General features: G+C 41.1%; 1 protein-coding gene across 3 annotated transcripts in view; it reads right to left on the bottom strand.

Annotated features, from left to right (window-relative positions):
• The window catches only part of FTO (FTO alpha-ketoglutarate dependent dioxygenase), a 282,764-nt gene that overhangs the window by 232,984 nt on the left and 31,159 nt on the right, over positions 1–18,621 (bottom strand). For 2 of the 3 annotated variants that reach the window (XM_034638936.1, XM_019797912.2), the window contains exon 4: positions 10,928–11,071. The exons of the other annotated variant lie outside the window; for it this stretch is intronic. In XM_034638936.1, coding sequence (XP_034494827.1) covers positions 10,928–11,071 — 144 coding nt within the window. The remainder of the gene's footprint in view (positions 1–10,927; positions 11,072–18,621) is intronic. 3 annotated transcript variants of the gene reach the window in all.

Genomic DNA, 18,621 nt, shown 5'->3' with positions numbered 1-18,621 from the left:
TTCTGCCTTAAACCGTTGATGAAGGAAAGCAAAACCAAAAAAGCAACAGCATGCATTTCAATTTACATTGCTTTTTTTTTTTTCTTTTGGCCATGGAAATTTTACTTGGCAACTGAAGCTTTGAGATAGCTATTTGAAAATTAGATTTAATTTGGATTGAAGGAAACAAAAATAAAGAGGCCAGGAGAACAGTCATGAACAGTGACAAGTAAAAAGTAATCAATGAAGGGGGTGGTGTGGATAAAAAGGAGGTTTGCCCCAAATGTTTGCCTAGCACTCACCTTTGTCCTCAAACAGCCCATCTCCATACCCGGCTCCTGGTTAATGAACATAATTTGGTTGATGTCCCTTGAACTGTATAATCTGTTCCACAAAAAACAAACCCACAGTTTGTCTCCAAGCCACTTTTTAAGTCCCTAACTCCCTGGTTACATTCAGTCTATGGAAAACATCTGTGGCAAAGTAAATCATCCTACTCTGAGAAAGACCAGGGTGTATTTTTTTCCCTCTAAGTGTGTTTTGAAGTCCTGGTTGGAAAATTAGTGAAAATTGTAAATCTGTTTGCAAATCTGGTCATGTCTAACTCTGAGATTAGGGCAAAGATTCCAATTTAAAAGTAAAACCGTGACAACCCCAGTTAAGCGTGTCCTCAGGCACTGCCAGCAGGGCCTTCACTCACTTCCACAGGCAGTGGATTTATTACAGGCGCCCGACACGTTCCCCATCAGACACCCCTGGAGTATTTACTTGAGACAGCAGGGTTCAGCCTGCACTTCCTCTGCAGACCAATATATTATTATAAATTGAGCTAAACTGTTTCCTTTTCATAAGTGCTATGAAGTTCAGATTTCAGATATCAGCACAGGGCTGAAGTCCCACCACTGGGCTCCTTGAAGGATTTGGATTCTAGATAGTACAGAGAAAAGGCAGCGATAGACGACAGTTGGTTTTATTTTTGTTTGACTTTGTTTAAGAGGAGATGGAAGAAAGTTCCCTTTAGAAACTATGACATCTTAATAAAGAAAATAATACTTTTCTTTAATAATAATAATAAAGAAAATACATTCTAAATGAATATATTCTAAAAGCACGCTTTGGGCTTTGTGCTGTGCCCGGCCTAGATCAGTAAGGTACCAGCTATTTCCCCTGTATCTGAACGCAGGAGCTGGGACATCAGGAATGGATAGTAGGTCTTGCATATCAGTGCCTATAAAATAATAGCACTCGCTTCAGTTTATCACCTATAGTAGCTAAAGGGACAAATGTATATTTAAAAATGTATATTCATTATAGCATAAAGGTAAAAAGGACAATGTCATTTAATATTTTTCATTATTAATCTATTTCTGAGGCAAGAGAAACATAACTTTAAAAAGAAAGGGAAAAGAAAGAAGGACATAGAACACTCTTGTCATCTTCTCCTTCCTTCCTGAACAATTTAGTCCTAAAGCCTTTAGGTGAAGCAGAGACATCATGGTGGGAGAGGGGGGCCCAGGAGCTCAGAGCGGGGATCAGCACCTGGGGGGGGGGGGCTTGAAGAGGTTGTCAGAGCCCAAATGGGATAAAAGAACAAGTTCCAATCCACACACCCTACTAACTGTGTAACCATGGCTATGTCACTACTGCAGTTAAACCCGAACTGATTCTTGTGCAATGTAACTATCATCTACTGTCTAGGGTTATGGAGATGATTAAAAGAATGCTTGAATTGTTGTTAGTCCCCAGTCAATGCGGTTGTTATTCACATACCACTATCATTTCAGATACATACACGTACAGACAAAAGACTGAAAAGGAATATACCAAAACAGGTATGAACCTGATTTTTATATTCTTCTTTCATTTCATACCTTTCAGTGTTTCTTTTCTCTACAATGAACATCTATTTTACTTTCATAATCAGAAAAGAGCACACAAGATGTTCTTAAATGAACGGATGGCAGCTGAACTTCTAAAATGTATATTTACTACTTCTATATGCAGAAAATTAATAGAGCCATTTAGAATAGCACCAAATTGGTAACTTGGTGGCTCAGTCAGTTAGGCGTCTACCTTCAGCTCAGGTCGTAATCCCAGGGTCCTGGGATCGAGTCCTGCATCAGGCTCTCTGCTCAGGGGGGAGCCTGCTTCTCCCCCTCCTCTGCCTCTCTCTCTGTCTCTCATGAATCAATAAAAATTAAAAAAAAAAAAAACCAGAATGGCACCAAATGACTCTCACTTCTTTTAAAGATACAAACTGCTAATAGAAACTCCTGAAAAAGTATCCAAAGGCAAGTGTTTAATATTGGCTGAAATTAAAACCCATTTGTACTCACGGTAAACATCCGTATCTGGGTGGTACATTAAAAACTGAGTAATAATCTGTAACCTACAAATGATGCTCACCAATGGGGAAGGGACTTCAAAATAGAAACTCAGATCCCGCGGCAAGCAGGGGAGGGTCTCACGAAGAGATGACCTTCAGCTTAAAAATGTTCCCACATAAAGATTTCAGTGTATTGGAATCAAGTCTAAATGGTCCCTTTTAGAGCAGGAAAAGCATTGTATATGAAACCTGTAAACCATCCTAATTCCCTGTACCAACCCAGTGACCTTAGGCAAATTACTTAAGCACAGAACAATCTCCATACCATCTCCCTCACAAGCTTGTTTGCAGAGCGAATGAGACTGCTTACATGCAACTGAATCGTGAACTGTAGAGCGACATGCAAATGGAAAGTAAGAGAGGCAGGGCTTGCTTAGATCACTGTTCTGCAAAGGTGGCCATCAGCCCATGTGAAGAACTGAAGAAGTAAAGGGACACAACGTTAAGCACCACTGAATCACACACCATAGGAAAGTAATTCCTATATAATGATCTTCCCATCTTGCTGCTGACAAGGAGAAAGTCTCTGATTGGTACCATCACACAGTTAACACCTAACAGTGACACGTCTCTTTTAACAAAGACAGAACAGGACTCAAGATCCTTGGCAAACAAAAGCAGCAGGTCTTAATTCTGTCTCACTTTCTCTCTCTGTTTATAAACCTCTTCTAATTATAAACCAAGTGATACTGGTCTTCTGCTTAAGACAGTGTTATAAAATCTCCTTCTAAAATACATCCACTTCAGTGAAAGAAAGAAGGTGAATTTATTTAGAGAAAAATATTACACAAGTTAACAGTACAGGCAGCACAGGGATATGGTGAGAACCTTGAACCTGACATGTAAATGACTGAAATTTGGAAAATGCTTAATGAGGTAATGACGTAAAGAGCTAATCCAAACTCTGAATTTCGAGAAGGCGAGGACCAAGTTTTATCCATCTCCAATATCTCCTCCAGAACCTTACACAGCATGGAGAACATAGAGGACCCTCTACACATACTCAATTAACTGAGAAATAATTCTTCTCATAAATATCCACTTTGAGCCTTGGGGCTCCCCAGTTCTAAAGCCAATACGTGAGTAGACATCCCCGAGCAGGTAAGAGTAAGATTAACCCTCGATAATCAGGAGCTAAAGCCAGCAACAGAATAGACCCAGGGAGGCTTTGTGAGTTAAGAAAGCATACCGTCGGAGGAGGTTAAGATGGCGGAGGAGTAGGGGACCCCTTTTTCAGCCGGTCCCCTGAGTTGAGCTGGATAGGTACCAGACCAGCAGGAACATCCACGGAATCAGCCTGAGACGCAGGAAGATACATCTGGATCTCTACAAATGAACATCTCCAGCGCTGAGTATCGAGGTACGAAGCGGGGAGCCGTGAAACCGCGCACAGATATCGGAAGCTAAACAGAAGGGGGAGGGAGCCGCCGTGTCAGGGCGCCGGGAAGCGGTAGCCACCTGCAAGGGGGAGCGGACAGACCGCGGACCCGCACGCTTGAGACAGCAGGCTGAGAAGGGAGCTCCGGGAGCGCACGCGGGACGGCTGGCGGTTGGCGGGCCACCTGCACGGGGGAGCAGGCGGACTCGCGGACGGCACCCGCGAGACAACAGACTTAGAACGCGAGCTCCAGGAGCGCGCGCGCAGGGCGGCTGGCGGGCCACCTGCACCGGGGAGCGGGCGGACCGCGGACCCGCACTCTGGAAACGGCAGACTGAGTCCGTGAGCCGGGAGCGTGCACCACCAAGCATCTCACGGAGCTCCGGAGCTCCGGTGTGCTCACTGGATCGAGGCTGAGACCGGGAGCTCCGGGAGCGTCCGCGGGGCGGCTGGCGGCTGGAGGGCCACCTGCACGGGGGAGCAGGCGGACTCGCGGTCAGCACCCGTGAGACACCAGACTGAGACGGGGAGCTCCGGGAGCCCGCGCGGGGCGGCTGGCGGCTGGCGGGGTTGGAAACACAAAGGACAGAGACGTGCCGGCCCTGGAAGTGAGGGCTGGGACGCCGGGTGTGGGGCGCACAGCCCGGGATGCTGCAGGGTTGAGCAGCACCAACAGAAACAGAGTTAAAGTGGCCAGAACATCAGTGGAGAACGATCCGCGATCCCTCTGTTCTGAGACAGAGGCTGAATTTCAGCCGCTGCTGCTCTCTCAGAAGAGGCATAGCAAACCGCCAGGGAAAGCCGCCAGAGAACAAAAGCCCGGAAATACCGGCTCACAGGGTGCCCATCCCCATCCCCCCTCGCAAGGGACACAGAGACTCTACCCAAACAGGGTTTTCTGAGTACCGGCAGGCAGGCCCCTCCCCCAGAAGGCAGGCTGAAAAATCAAGAAGCCCACAACCCGGAGCGCCTGAGTGGCGCAGTCACCAAGCACCTGTCTTCGGATTAGGGTGTGATCACAACGCTCCGTAAGGAGTCCTTCATCGGGCTTCTCCACCGGGAACCTGCTTCTTCCTCTCCCACTCCTCTGCTTGGGTTCCCTTTCTTGCTGACTGTCTCTCTCTCTCTCAAATAAATAAATAAACTCTTTAAGGAAGAAGCCCACATCCCTAAGATCTCTATAAAACAAGGGCGCACGGCCTGGGTCCCAGTCAACACTTGGGCTCTGGACAACCCTGCAATCTCTCTTCATCAGAATGACGAGAAGGAGAAGTCCCCCCCAGCAAAGAAAAGATAATGAGTCTGTGGCCTCTGCCACAGAATTGGCCTCGGCCACAGAATTAATACATATGGATGTATCCCAATTATCAGAAATGGAATTCAGAGCAACAATGGTCAAGATGATGAGTAAACTTGAAAAAAGCATCAGAGAAAGCGTTGCTGAGAATATAGAATCCCTAAGGGCAGAAATGAGAGCGAATCTGACAGAAATTAAAAACTCAGTGGGCCAAATACAGTCAAAACTAGAGGCTCTGACGGCCAGGGTCACCGAGGCAGAGGAACGCGTTAGCGAATTGGAGGATGGGTTAGTAGAAGAAAAAACGAAAATAGAAGCTGGTCTTAAAAAAATCCACGCCCACGAATGTAGATTACGGGAGATTACTGACTCTATGAAACGATCCAATGTCAGAATCATCGGCATCCCTGAAGGGGTGGAGAAAAACAGAGGTCTAGAAGAGATATTTGAACAAATTGTAGCTGAAAACTTCCCTAATCTAGCAAGGGAAACAAGCATTCGTGTCCAAGAGGCAGAGAGGACCCCATCCAAGCTCAACCAGGACAAACCTACGCCACGGCATGTCATAGTGCAATTCGCAAATATTAGATCCAAGGATACAGTATTGAAAGCGGCCAGGGCAAAGAAATTTCTCACGTACCAAGGCAAAGGTATCAGGATTACGTCAGACCTGTCTACAGAGACCTGGAATGAGAGAAAGGCTTGGGGGGGCATTTTTAAAGCTCTTTCAGAGAAAAACATGCAGCCAAGGATCCTTTATCCAGCAAAGCTGTCATTCAGAATTGATGGAGAAATAAAGACGTTCCAAAATCGCCAATCATTAACCAATTTCGTAACCACGAAACCAGCCCTACAGGAGATATTAAGGGGGGCTCTATAAAGGTAAAAAGGCCCCAAGAGTGATACAGAGCAGCAAGTCACAACCGATACAAAGACTTTAAAGAGAAATGGCATCATTAAAATCATATCTGTCAATAATCTCTATCAATCTAAATGGCTTAAACTCTCCCATAAAACGCCACAGGGTTGCAGATTGGATAAAAAGACATGACCCATCCATTTGCTGTCTACAAGAGACTCATTTTGAACCCAAAGATGCATTCAGACTTAGAGTAAGGGGATGGAGTACCATCTTCCACGCAAATGGACCTCAAAAGAAAGCTGGAGTAGCAATTCTCATATCAGATAGACTGGATTTTAAACTAGAGGCCATAGAGAGAGATACAGAAGGGCACTATATTATTCTTAAAGGAAGTATTCAACAAGTGGATATGACAATTATTAATATATATGCCCCCAACAGGGGAGCAGCAAGATACACAAGCCAACTCTTAACCAAAATAAAGAGACATATAGATAAGAACACAGTAATAGTAGGGGACCTCAACACCCCACTATCAGAAATAGACAGAACACCCTGGCAAAAACTAAGCAAAGAATCAAAGGCTTTGAATGCCATACTCGACGAGTTGGACCTCATAGATATATATAGAACACTACACCCCAGAACCAAAGAATACTCATTCTATTCAAATGCCCATGGAACATTCTCAAGAATAGATCATGCTCTGGGACACAAAACAGGTCTCAGCCAATACCAAAAGATTGAAATTATCCCCTGCATATTCTCAGACCACAACGCTCTGAAATTGGAACTCAACCACAAGGAAAAACCTGGAAGAAACTCAAACACTTGGAGGCTAAGAACCATCCTGCTCAAGAATGACTCGATAAACCAGGAAATCAAAAAACAAATTAAACAATTTATGGAGACCAACGAGAATGAATACACAACGGTCCAAAACCTATGGGATACTGCAAAGGCAGTCCTAAGGGGGAAATACATAGCCATCCAAGCCTCACTCAAAAGAATAGAAAAATCTAAAATGCAGTTTCTATATTCTCACCTCAAGAAACTGGAACAGCAACAGAGGGACAGGCCTAACCCACTGACAAGGAAGGAGTTGACCAAGATTAGAGCAGAAATCAATGAATTAGAGACCAGAACCACAGTAGAGCAGATCAACAGGACTAGAAGCTGGTTCTTTGAGAGAATCCATAAAATTGATAGACCACTGGCAAAACTTGTCCAAAAACAAAGAGAAAGGACTGAGATTATTAAAATTATGACTGAAAAGGGAGAGGTCACGACCAGCACCATTGAAATTGCAAGGATTATTAGAAACTTTTATCAACAGCTATATGCCAAAAAACTAAACAATCTGGAAGAGATGGAGGCCTTCCTGGAAACCTATAAACTACCAAGACTGAAACAGGAAGAAATAGATTTCTTAAATAGGCCAATTAACTATGAAGAAATTGAGTCAGTGATAAACAACCTTCCAAATAATAAAACTCCAGGCCCAGACGGTTTTCCTGGGGAATTCTACCAAACATTCAAAGAAGAAATAATACCTATTCTCCTAAAGCTATTTCAAAAAATAGAAACAGAAGGAAAGCTACCAAACTCATTCTATGAGGCTAATATTACCTTGATCCCCAAACCAGGCAAAGACCCCCTCAAAAAGGAGAATTACAGACCGATTTCTCTAATGAATATGGATGCCAAAATCCTCAACAAGATCCTTGCTAATAGAATCCAACAGTACATTAAAAGGATTATCCATCATGACCAAGTGGGATTCATACCTGGGATGCAAGCATGGTTCAACACTCGCAAATCAATCAATGTGATACATCATATCAACAAGAAAAGACTCAAGAACCATATGATCCTCTCAATTGATGCAGAAAAAGCATTTGACAAAATACAGCATCCTTTCCTGATTAAAACCCTTCAGAGTGTAGGAATAGAGGGTACATTTCTCAATCTCATAAAAGCCATCTATGAAAAGCCTACTGCAAGCATTATTCTCAATGGGGAAAAGCTGGAAGCCTTTCCCTTAAGATCAGGAACACGACAAGGATGCCCACTCTCGCCACTATTATTCAACATAGTACTAGAAGTCCTTGCAACAGCAATCAGAAGACAAAAAGGGATCAAAGGTATCCAAATCGGCAAAGAAGAAGTCAAACTGTCTCTCTTTGCAGATGACATGATACTCTATATGGAAAACCCAAAGGAATCCACTCCCAAACTATTAGAAGTTATAGAACAATTCAGTAAGGTGGCAGGATACAAAATCAATGCCCAGAAATCAGTTGCATTTCTATACACGAATAACGAGACTGAAGAAAGAGAAATTAGGGAATCCATCCCATTTACAATAACACCAAAAACCATGCGTTACCTTGGAATTAACTTAACCAGAGACGTAAAGGACCTATATGCTAGAAACTATAGATCACTTTTGAAAGATATTGAGGAAGACATAAAAAGATGGAAAAATATTCCATGCTCATGGATTGGAAGAATTAACATAGTTAAAATGTCCATACTACCCAGAGCAATCTACACTTTCAATGCTATCCCGATCAAAATACCGAGGACATTTTTCAAAGAACTGGAACAAATAGTCCTTAAATTTGTATGGAACCAGAAAAGGCCCCGAATCTCCAAGGAACTGTTGAAAAGGAAAAACAAAGCTGGGGGCATCACAATGCCGGATTTCGAGCTGTACTACAAAGCTGTGATCACAAAGACAGCATGGTACTGGCACAAAAACAGACACATCGACCAATGGAACAGAATAGAGAACCCAGAAATGGACCCTCGGCTCTTTGGGCAACTAATCTTTGATAAAGCAGGAAAAAACATCCGGTGGAAAAAAGACAGTCTCTTCAATAAATGGTGCTGGGAAAATTGGACAGCTACATGCAAAAGAATGAAACTTGACCACTCTCTCACACCATACACAAAAATAAACTCCAAATGGATGAAAGACCTCAATGTGAGACAGGAATCCATCAAAATTCTAGAGGAGAACATAGGCAACAACTTCTATGACATCGGCCAGAGCAACCTTTTTCACGACACATCTCCAAAGGCAAGAGAAATAAAAGATAAAATGAACTTATGGGACTTTATCAGGATAAAGAGCTTCTGCACAGCCAAGGAAACAGTCAAAAAAACTAAGAGACAGCCCACGGAATGGGAGAATATATTTGCAAAGGACACCACAGATAAAGGACTGGTATCCAAGATCTACAAAGAACTTCTCAAACTCAATACACGAGAAACAAATAAACAAATCATAAAATGGGCAGAAGATATGAACAGACACTTTTCCAATGAAGACATACAAATGGCTAACAGACACATGAAAAAATGTTCAAAATCATTAGCCATCAGGGAAATTCAAATCAAAACCACACTGAGATACCACCTTACGCCAGTTAGAATGGCAAAGATAGACAAGGCAAGAAACAACAATTGTTGGAGAGGATGTGGAGAAAGGGGATCCCTCCTACATTGTTGGTGGGAATGCAAGTTGGTACAGCCACTCTGGAAAACAGTGTGGAGGTCCCTTAAAAAGTTAAAAATTGAACTACCCTATGACCCAGCCATTGCACTACTGGGTGTTTACCCCAAAGATACAGACGTAGTAAAGAGAAGGGCCATATGCACCCCAATGTTCATAGCTGCATTGTCCACAATAGCCAAATCATGGAAGGAGCCGAGATGCCCTTCAACAGATGACTGGATTAAGAAGCTGTGGTCCATATATACAATGGAATATTACTCAGCTATCAGAAAGAACGAATTCTCAACATTTGCTGCAACATGGACGGCACTGGAGGAGATAATGCTAAGTGAAATAAGTCAAGCAGAGAAAGACAATTATCATATGATTTCTCTCATCTATGGAACATAAGAACTAGGATGATCGGTAGGGGAAGAAAGGGATAAAGAAAAGGGGGGTAATCAGAAGGGGGAATGAAACATGAGAGACTATGGACTATGAGAAACAAACTGAAGACTTCAGAGGGGAGGGGGTGGGGGAATGGGATAGACTGGTGATGGGTAGTAAGGAGGGCACGTATTGCATGGTGCACTGGGTGTTATACGCAACTAATGAAGCATCAAACTTTACATCGGAATCTGGGGATGTACTGTATGGTGATTAATAAAATATAACATAATAAAATAAAATAAAATAAAATAAAATAAAATAAAATAAAATAAAATAAAATAAAAAAAAGAAAGCATACCGTCTATATGCTGTGCATTGGAAAACAAGTACACTCAGAGCAAAACAAAACACTCAGAGCAAAGAGCCAAAAACAAAAGCTGCTAACCGAATCCTAAATACAGCTGAAATACTGCTGCCCAAAGAACTCAACACAAGTGGAGAGAAAGGCCCTGTTTTCAGGTCAGCTGCTCCTGAGAAGAAGCTAAATTCAAAACTGAAAAAACTTTCACTAAGAACTTATATAGACAGGGAAATCATTTCAATATGTCATTTGGATGACTGAGTAACTCTGATGAAAAGTCCTGAAAACTATTTAGCACATTTGGGGAACTCCATAAACTACTGGAATGGGAGATTGGGGGGAAAAAAAAAAAAGGCAACTTTTACAAATGAGTAATACCTAGAAAAATGAGGGAATAAAAACAAAAATACCAGTTCATGTAGCAGATTCACTATTGCTATAAAATACCTAAAAAGCTTATTTCAAAAGACACATTCTAAGGGCACCTGGGTGGCTCAGTCAGTTAAGCATCCAACTCTTGCTTTCGGCTCAGGTCATGATCTTATGAGTCATGAGATCAAAGCCCCACGTTGGGCTCCCCACTTGGCAGGAAGTCAGCTTGGAGAGTCTCTCCCTCTGCCCCTCCCCCACACACTCTCTCTAAAATAAATAAATAAATCTTAAAAAAAAAAAAAAAAAAGGACAAATTCCAAATATNCATTCCAAATATGTAGCCAGTAATCTAAAACTTAAGACACCAGAGTATCCATATAGCTTGGACCCTCCTAATTACCAAGCATGAAGTAGCAGTCTCCTTGGCGAAGGGGTATTGCCAAGCCAGGAGTCTCTATGTCCCACGAGATCTTAAACCCGACATGCCAAGTATCAGGGTCTCTGCCTTCGAGCTGAGGGTCATCCTCACTTTCTTCTTCTGGGCCTGTCAAAAAGAGAAAGAGCTGGATCAGAAAGGAAATCTCTCATCTCAGGTTCTGGGTTTTAGAATCATTAGCTCAGGAATAATTAGTTTCAATAAAAAATGGATAGGAAGTGAACTATATCCTTTTACATCATATTTTTTTAAAAAACACATTCTTTCAAATATTTTTAACATAGCCTTTATTCTTTAATCAAAAAAAAACCTTTAAATGATGAGAAAAAAACCACAGATACCAAGAACAATAAAAGATGATTTATTCAACTCCACACAAATAAATTAGACAATCTGGATTAAATGGACAGTTTTTTAGGAAGATATTAACTACCAAAATCATCCCCAGAAGGGGAGAAAAGCTAATGAAACCATAAAAGGTAAAGAGAACATTGTCAAAGAACTATCTCTTAGGAAAACATAGGTGTCAGGAGTTTTAAAGAAGAATTCTACCAAACAATTAAGGAGTGGGTTATTTCCATATACTTTAAATTGTTTAAGAGCATAGAAAAAGAAAAGTTTCCAAATTCTTTTTATGAAGACAGAATAATGTGTATCAAAATCCAAAAAGAAAATACACACTCACACACAAACACACACACAATCTCACATCTGAGAATCAATGCAAAATTCTTAAATATAGGGAAACAGAATCCAAATCTAACTGCGTATTAAAAGAATAACATTCCATGACCAAGTAGAACTTATCACGGGAATACAAGGATAGTTCAATATGAAAAGGCTTACACGTAAAATTCATCATATTCTTAGAGGAAAACAGACACCAAAGATACACAAAATATTCAGTAAAACACATCCTTCCATAATCAAAACATCAATAAAATAATAAGCGGCCAGTTTCCTTAACACAATAAAATACAGATCTCTCTCAACCACAAAGCCAGCATCATATTTTAATAGGGAAACATTAGAAATCTTCCCAAAGTTAAGAATTAGGATATAATTGCCTTTATCACCACAATGACTCGTCCCTATTCTGGAAGGAATGACCAACACAAGTGTGCTCTCTGGAGTTGCATAATAAATGAGCCATAATTAGACAAAAGAAAAAGGTTTTTTTCATAAGAAAAATGCTTTTTGCAAATAATATTATTATTTATCTGCAAATCAACCAGGAAAAATATATCCCAAGCAATCGTCAAATTAAGAAAATGCTACCTACAAATGGTGCATATTAAAACATCCAGCAAAAATCTTAAACGTGTATTGTCTATAAGAAAAAAAACTTTAAAATATTATTGAAGGAGACACAAAAGAAAATCTAAATGAATGTAAAGACATATTATGTTCTAGGGATGTAAAACTGAACGCCATGGGAGTGTCAGTTATCCCTAAACCCGTCTATAAATTTGACACAAATCCAATAAAAATACCAACAGGACAGATTTTTAGTTAAGTGGGGTTGGTAACTGGACAAGCTGATTCTATAAATCACATGGAAATAAAATCAAGAAAGCACAGCCAGGGAAATACTTTTTAATATATAAAGAGCTACTACTGAACATCAATAAGACAAAGATCAATACTCAAACAGAAAAATGGGCAAAAGTTATGAAGGCAGAACACATAAAAGGAAATAAGATAAGTAGGCAAACATTTAAAAGATGTTCAAACTTACTCATACAAGAGAAATTCAAATTAAAGCCACAACAGATATTTTTAACTTATCAGATCAGAAAAGATCAAACACTTTGATAAATATAGTGTTAGTAAGAGTGTAGCAAAATGGCATACTCACACTCTGTAAAGGACAATCTGACGACATTTATCAAAATTACAAATGCATAAACACTTTGAACTTAAAGGAATTCCACCATTCCACTTTGAGGAATGTATTGCAGAGACTGCAAAATGACTTTTGAGCAAGGATGTTTACTGTACCACTGTTTATAAGAGCAAAAGATCAGAAATAACCTAAATAGGGATGACTGGGTGGCTCAGTCAGGTAAGCAGCTGACTCTTGATCTCGGCTCAGGTCATGGCCTCAGGGTCATGGGATAGAGACCTGCATCATCCAGGCTCTATGCTGAGCATGGAGCCTGCTTGGGATTCTCTCTCTCTCCCTCTGCCCCTCTACTCCGGCTCACGTGCATGCATGCATGCCCACGCTCTCTCTCTCTTAAAAGAGAGAGAGAAAGAGAGGGAGGGAGGAAGGAAGGAAAGAAAGAACCAATCTAAATATCCATCAATAAGTTTCTGGTTAAATAAATTATGAAATGTCCAGGCAATAAAACACTATGTAGCCACTGAAAGTAATATGACTATGCACTGATACAGATCTGATACATTTTTAAGAGAAAGAAACTGACAGGTTATAATCTGTGTAAAAAATACAAACACATACACACAGGTGTGTATATACGTACAGGTAATATTCTGGAAGGACAGTCTATTCTAGAAGGATATTCTATTCTAGAAGGATACTCAAGACTGACTTTTCTGGGACGAGAACAATGTGTCCGGGGATACAGGAGGGGAGAGACATGTAAACGAAGTGAAGGCATACAACATGATCTGCCTACACAAACAGTCCTGCAGGGATTGCCCTACATAAAAACTTACAAAAGTTCATTTACAAAATATTTCTTAAGCACTTACTATATATGAGGCACTGATCTGAGCACTTGGGCTCTATCAATGAATGAATCAAAGAGCTTTGCCCCAGTGGAGCTTTCTTTCTAGTGAAGTTATAAACGTTTATCACTGAATACCAGAAAAAAGACAGTTTAAATTCCATTAGATGCTAGACTCTGGTCTTCCCGGGGAGGGTCCATTTTTCTGTCTCATCCACAGTTAGAGTCCTACTAACTGGCATATAGAAGGCATTCAGTTGTACTTAACCGCTTACTTAGAAAACAAAACGCTCTGTTCACACCCATTAACAGTCCCTTCTGGGTTAGATGGCAGGAAAAGAAAATGTTAATTGGAGGGTGGAGAAAACCTGCAAATTAAATCAAATAACATAATAAAGCATTACACAGTTCATTTAGTATAGGTCTTAACAGTAAAGAAGTTTAGAGAAGGGACGGGTTTAGTGAAGGTTAGAATGGGTAGAGCAGAATTCTGGAGAAGATCAAACTTGAAAGACACGTACGGTCTAGATTCACAGAGGGTAGCGTACAAAGGGATGAAGGAAGATAAGAGGATGCAAAGTTTCCTGTGATCACAATGGGCAACAAAGCGTGTGTCACCTAGGCTGTGTGACGTTCACGTCACACACACAATCCAAAAGTACGTGCACCCTGGACGGCACAACCTCATACACGGAATTCCTAAATTCTGAACAGGTTACTCCACAGTAACTGTGCCGAAGCGTCAAAGGCAGTAAAAGAAGGGGGGAAAAGGAGGAAACCCCCTTTATAACTATTAATTCATATTACTGTGCACAGGCATGATGAAAAAAAACAAAACAAAACATACTAGAAATCCAAGTTCAGGGAAGGAATGTTAGTTACTAAATGACCTTTAACGACACATCCAACTTTGGCTATTCTTTAATTCCTTAAGTTTGAATCTGAAATCTGATATTGCCACAGGGCGCCTAGGTGGCACAGTCAGTTCAGCATCCAACTCTCGGTTTTGGCTCAGGTCATGATCTCAGGATCGTGGGATCAAGCCCGGCATTGGGCTCCACACTCAGCAGGGAGTCTGCCTGAGCTTCTCTCTCCCTCTCCCTCTGCCTCTACCACCTGCACCCCTGCTTTCTAAAATAATTTATAAACCTTTAAAATCTGATATTGCCATTTGAACAGAATTTTACTTTTTTTTTCTTATTTGTTACTTCTGATACATGTTTTCCCGAGCATTCTTTAGTTAGGAGCAACTTTCAGCAAGTTTTCTTTAAGAATAAAGTCCCACAGTAAAAAGCCTATAACCATTTTTCTAGGTTAATCCCAAAAACATTTAAAGGAGAACCCTCTAGAACAGGAATGACGAATACCCTACATATCAGAGGACACAACTACCTCATTGGTCATGGCTTTTGTGAGCCCTGGAACAGAATTATTCTGTACTGAATTTTTCTCCAAGCTCAGCAGGAAAGAGCGGTATAATCAATTACTGATTATCTGTCATTGGCACTAGAAGTGGGAGTTAGCGGCAAAACTAGATATTTGCTATCCACGTCTGATGACATTCTCTAGGCATGTCTTACTTACAATATATAGTTACACCTGAATATTCTTGAATTTGCAAAACTAGATCTTAACGACCAGAAAAGAGCCTGCCAAAGGTGTAAAACTTGACCTGCACTACATTTCTTAACAAAACTAAGTTAGCTGCCAACTGAGAAAAGTGCTTTGCATAAAAATATAAACATTCAGCTATTCTTAAATTAAAAGATCTGGTAATCCCTGAGCCAGTGCAGAGCTAAGAAGCAGCTGCCCCTTTTAGACAAGACACGTGCTCTCTGCTAGTGGCTGTCCCCATCAGCCATTTCCCTCATTGGCAGTACCTGCCTTGCCCCTACAGGCATTTACACCTATGAACTTTGTTGGAGCCCACAGGCAAACCAGGCCTATCACCTGCTTATACAAAGTAACTAGAAGACAGTCATGCCCATTCATTCACGCACTGTCAGAGGCTGAGGAGCTAAGACACAGACCGTAAGGCCCACAAAGCCGAAAATATTCATCATCTGGCCATCCCCTTATTCAGAAAACATTCTCCAGGGGCGCCTGGGTGGCACAGCGGTTAAGCGTCTGCCTTCGGCTCAGGGCGTGATCCCGGTGTTATGGGATCGAGCCCCACATCAGGCTCCTCCTCCGCTATGAGCCTGCTTCTTCCTCTCCCACTCCCCCTGCTTGTATTCCCTCTCTCTCTGGCTGTCTCTATCTCTGTCGAATAAATAAATAAAATCTTTAAAAAAAAAAAAAAAAAAAAAGAAAACATTCTCCAAGCCCTGCTCTAGAGTCCTGATATTGGTGATTTGATAGAGATGTCTACTGCACGTATTAGCAAGGAAGCCAGGCTGAATAAAATAATAATGATATCAGGAGACTAATACTAGCATACAATAAAGTAATTAATGCTAAATTATTTGATAAGCAGATCAATTTAGCGAAAGAATACTGCTATGCAAAATCGTATGTTTATATTTGTGATACCCTAGGGCTTTCAGCGGCTTCCTTCTGGAGAGCCCTAATGATAACGGATGCAGCAAGTAGCACGGGTAGAAAAAATAGAAATATTTAAAGAAGGTTTTTCATATGTCTTTCTCTGGTGAAATCAACTATGACTGAACTTTAAAAAGAAATGGTTTCTAAATTACAATGACAATGAAGCTGTTGTGGTTTCCAGCCAATGAATATGGCTATTCTGCTAAGTGGTGATTTTCATGGGCTAATGGGCTGGTTGACAATATTCCTCTCTATCTCCCATCTCCCCCCTCGTCCCAATATGGCACCAGTAAAGTCTGGAACGACAAACAGAGACAGTAATTGCAATCAGTGTTTCCTGATGTCTCCCATAAATCCAGCACCTTTGAAATGTACTCATTAAAATAAGGTTTTCTTGAGTGTTTGTTTCCCCCTTGGGCTGGGTACAGAGGAGGGAGGGAAGCTGTATGTCTGATAAATTTTTTATTGCATAAGTATAGTGTTGCTCACTTTCTCAATAAAATCAACTTGTAATTATCTATAGCAACTGCAGTTAATTACTCTTGCTTCGTGTTATTCTGGAAACAAGCAGAGGCAATAGGCTCCCACTTGCCTTTAAACCTCAGTAACACTGAAAGGACTGTGAATGTCTCAAGTGTGTTTGATGCATTCCCAGCTCCCACTAACCAAACTGTTCAAGAAGTAAAAGATGTGAAAAAATACAAAAGAATGCTAAATTTAAACGTCAAGTTTAAAATACCGACTCCGCCCCAAATTTAACCAATTTGATTTTTTTATGCTAACTAGTTTTTGAAGAACAATTAAATTCCCATTTGGTAAAAAATAAATGCACTCAAACATTTTGTTTGTATTTTTCAAGCTGTCTGCAACCGCTGTCATACAGGAAACAAAGACAAAAAGCTGAGCACAAAGAAAGAGATGACGGCTCCAATGAAATAAAATATATCGCTTGAAATTCTGTACCACATTTCATAACATATACCATTAATATTGTATGTCAATAATTTCCCTGATGTGTAAAATATATGATCATCATCACCACACATTAATAGACCGATTTCCTATTCCCTATTCCCTTGGCCAAGTGCTAAGATTTCTAAGCCTCTGGCCTCGGCAATTATATTCTCTGTTTCCTTAACCCCATACCCAGAAGGGCATAAGTAGCAGGTCCGTTCCTGTCCATGTCCCAGATCTTGAGGCAGGAGAAACCCAGAAGTTGCAGCTAGTCAGCTGGTATACAAAACCTCATGATGCTTTCTCTGTCCTGTGCTGGTCTGTGATATTCCAGTGTCTGGGATGGAGAATCCGTTTTGAAAAAAGGGAGAAGAGTCAGAAGGTGTGAGAAGAGGGGAAGGTGTCAGGTTGGGAAGATACCTTCTGGGGAGGGAAATGGCATGATGGGTGTACAAGAACATCATTAATTCTGAGCTGCAAGTGTATCATGCAAATGACATACATTTGCAAAAGAAGAGGCTGGAGTGGGGGAGGCAGAAGCCAGGACACTTAGCAAACCATGGTAAGTAATTTAGACTGAGGGCAATGATAGACATGAAAGACTTTTTCATAGGTCAGATCCGTTTTTCAGAGTAATCCCTCTGGAAGGTAGACACTTCTGTGTGCAGACCTTGTATGATTTTTCTGGACAGGTTTCCAAAGTAATGGCAAATGGTATAAGCCAGACAACATTTGGGAAACACTCCTGAAAGGCATGTCACTAAGGCAAGAGGGGTTCACCAAGGAGAAGTTGCCCTGGGAGATTGCTGCAATTTAGCAATGCCTTTCTTGATTGGTTGTGAAGAACAAGTAGTCAAGCCTGCTGCTGACTTAGAGCAATCTCCCTCCCAGCCACTGAGGAATGAATGGTCTGAAGAAATGAACTAAGAGATCTTTGAAGTTGGCGGGGGGTGGGGCTAATCAATCCCAGCTCATAGTCTATAAGAAGCTGGAAACTGCTCTCAGATGCCTTGAAACAAGCAATTCAGGACAAACATAGTCCCTTGACACCGGTTATAAAATTAATCTTAAATTTTCTGGGATCTCAGGAGAAATGTTGCAAATTCTTCCCTGAAAAGTCTAAGGCCTTTCAACATGTCTGGCTCTGTCAGCTTTCAGATTAAGCATTTGAAAAAAAAAAAAAATTAAGATATAAACATTCACATACATAGGAGAACCTTATTACATCATGTTTCATGGACTTGGGGGGGAAAAGCAAAAGCGAGAAAAGGAGAGAAAAATTTTCTGGGGACTCTTGGCTAAAGCTTCAAAACCATTACATTATCTGAAGTAAAGTAAGAAATGAGAAAAGGAAGCAGAGATACTTCTCAAACAATACATTCTCCAAACCAGACCTTCTAACAATAGAGCTTGTAACTCCCTGGGCAGCCTCAGGAAAGGACAGAGTGGTAGAGATTCACAAGAAAC

This window comes from Ailuropoda melanoleuca, chromosome 12 (assembly GCF_002007445.2).
Source record: "Ailuropoda melanoleuca isolate Jingjing chromosome 12, ASM200744v2, whole genome shotgun sequence".
Lineage (NCBI taxonomy): Eukaryota > Metazoa > Chordata > Mammalia > Carnivora > Ursidae > Ailuropoda > Ailuropoda melanoleuca.
This window is presented reverse-complemented; position numbering and strand designations above follow the sequence as displayed.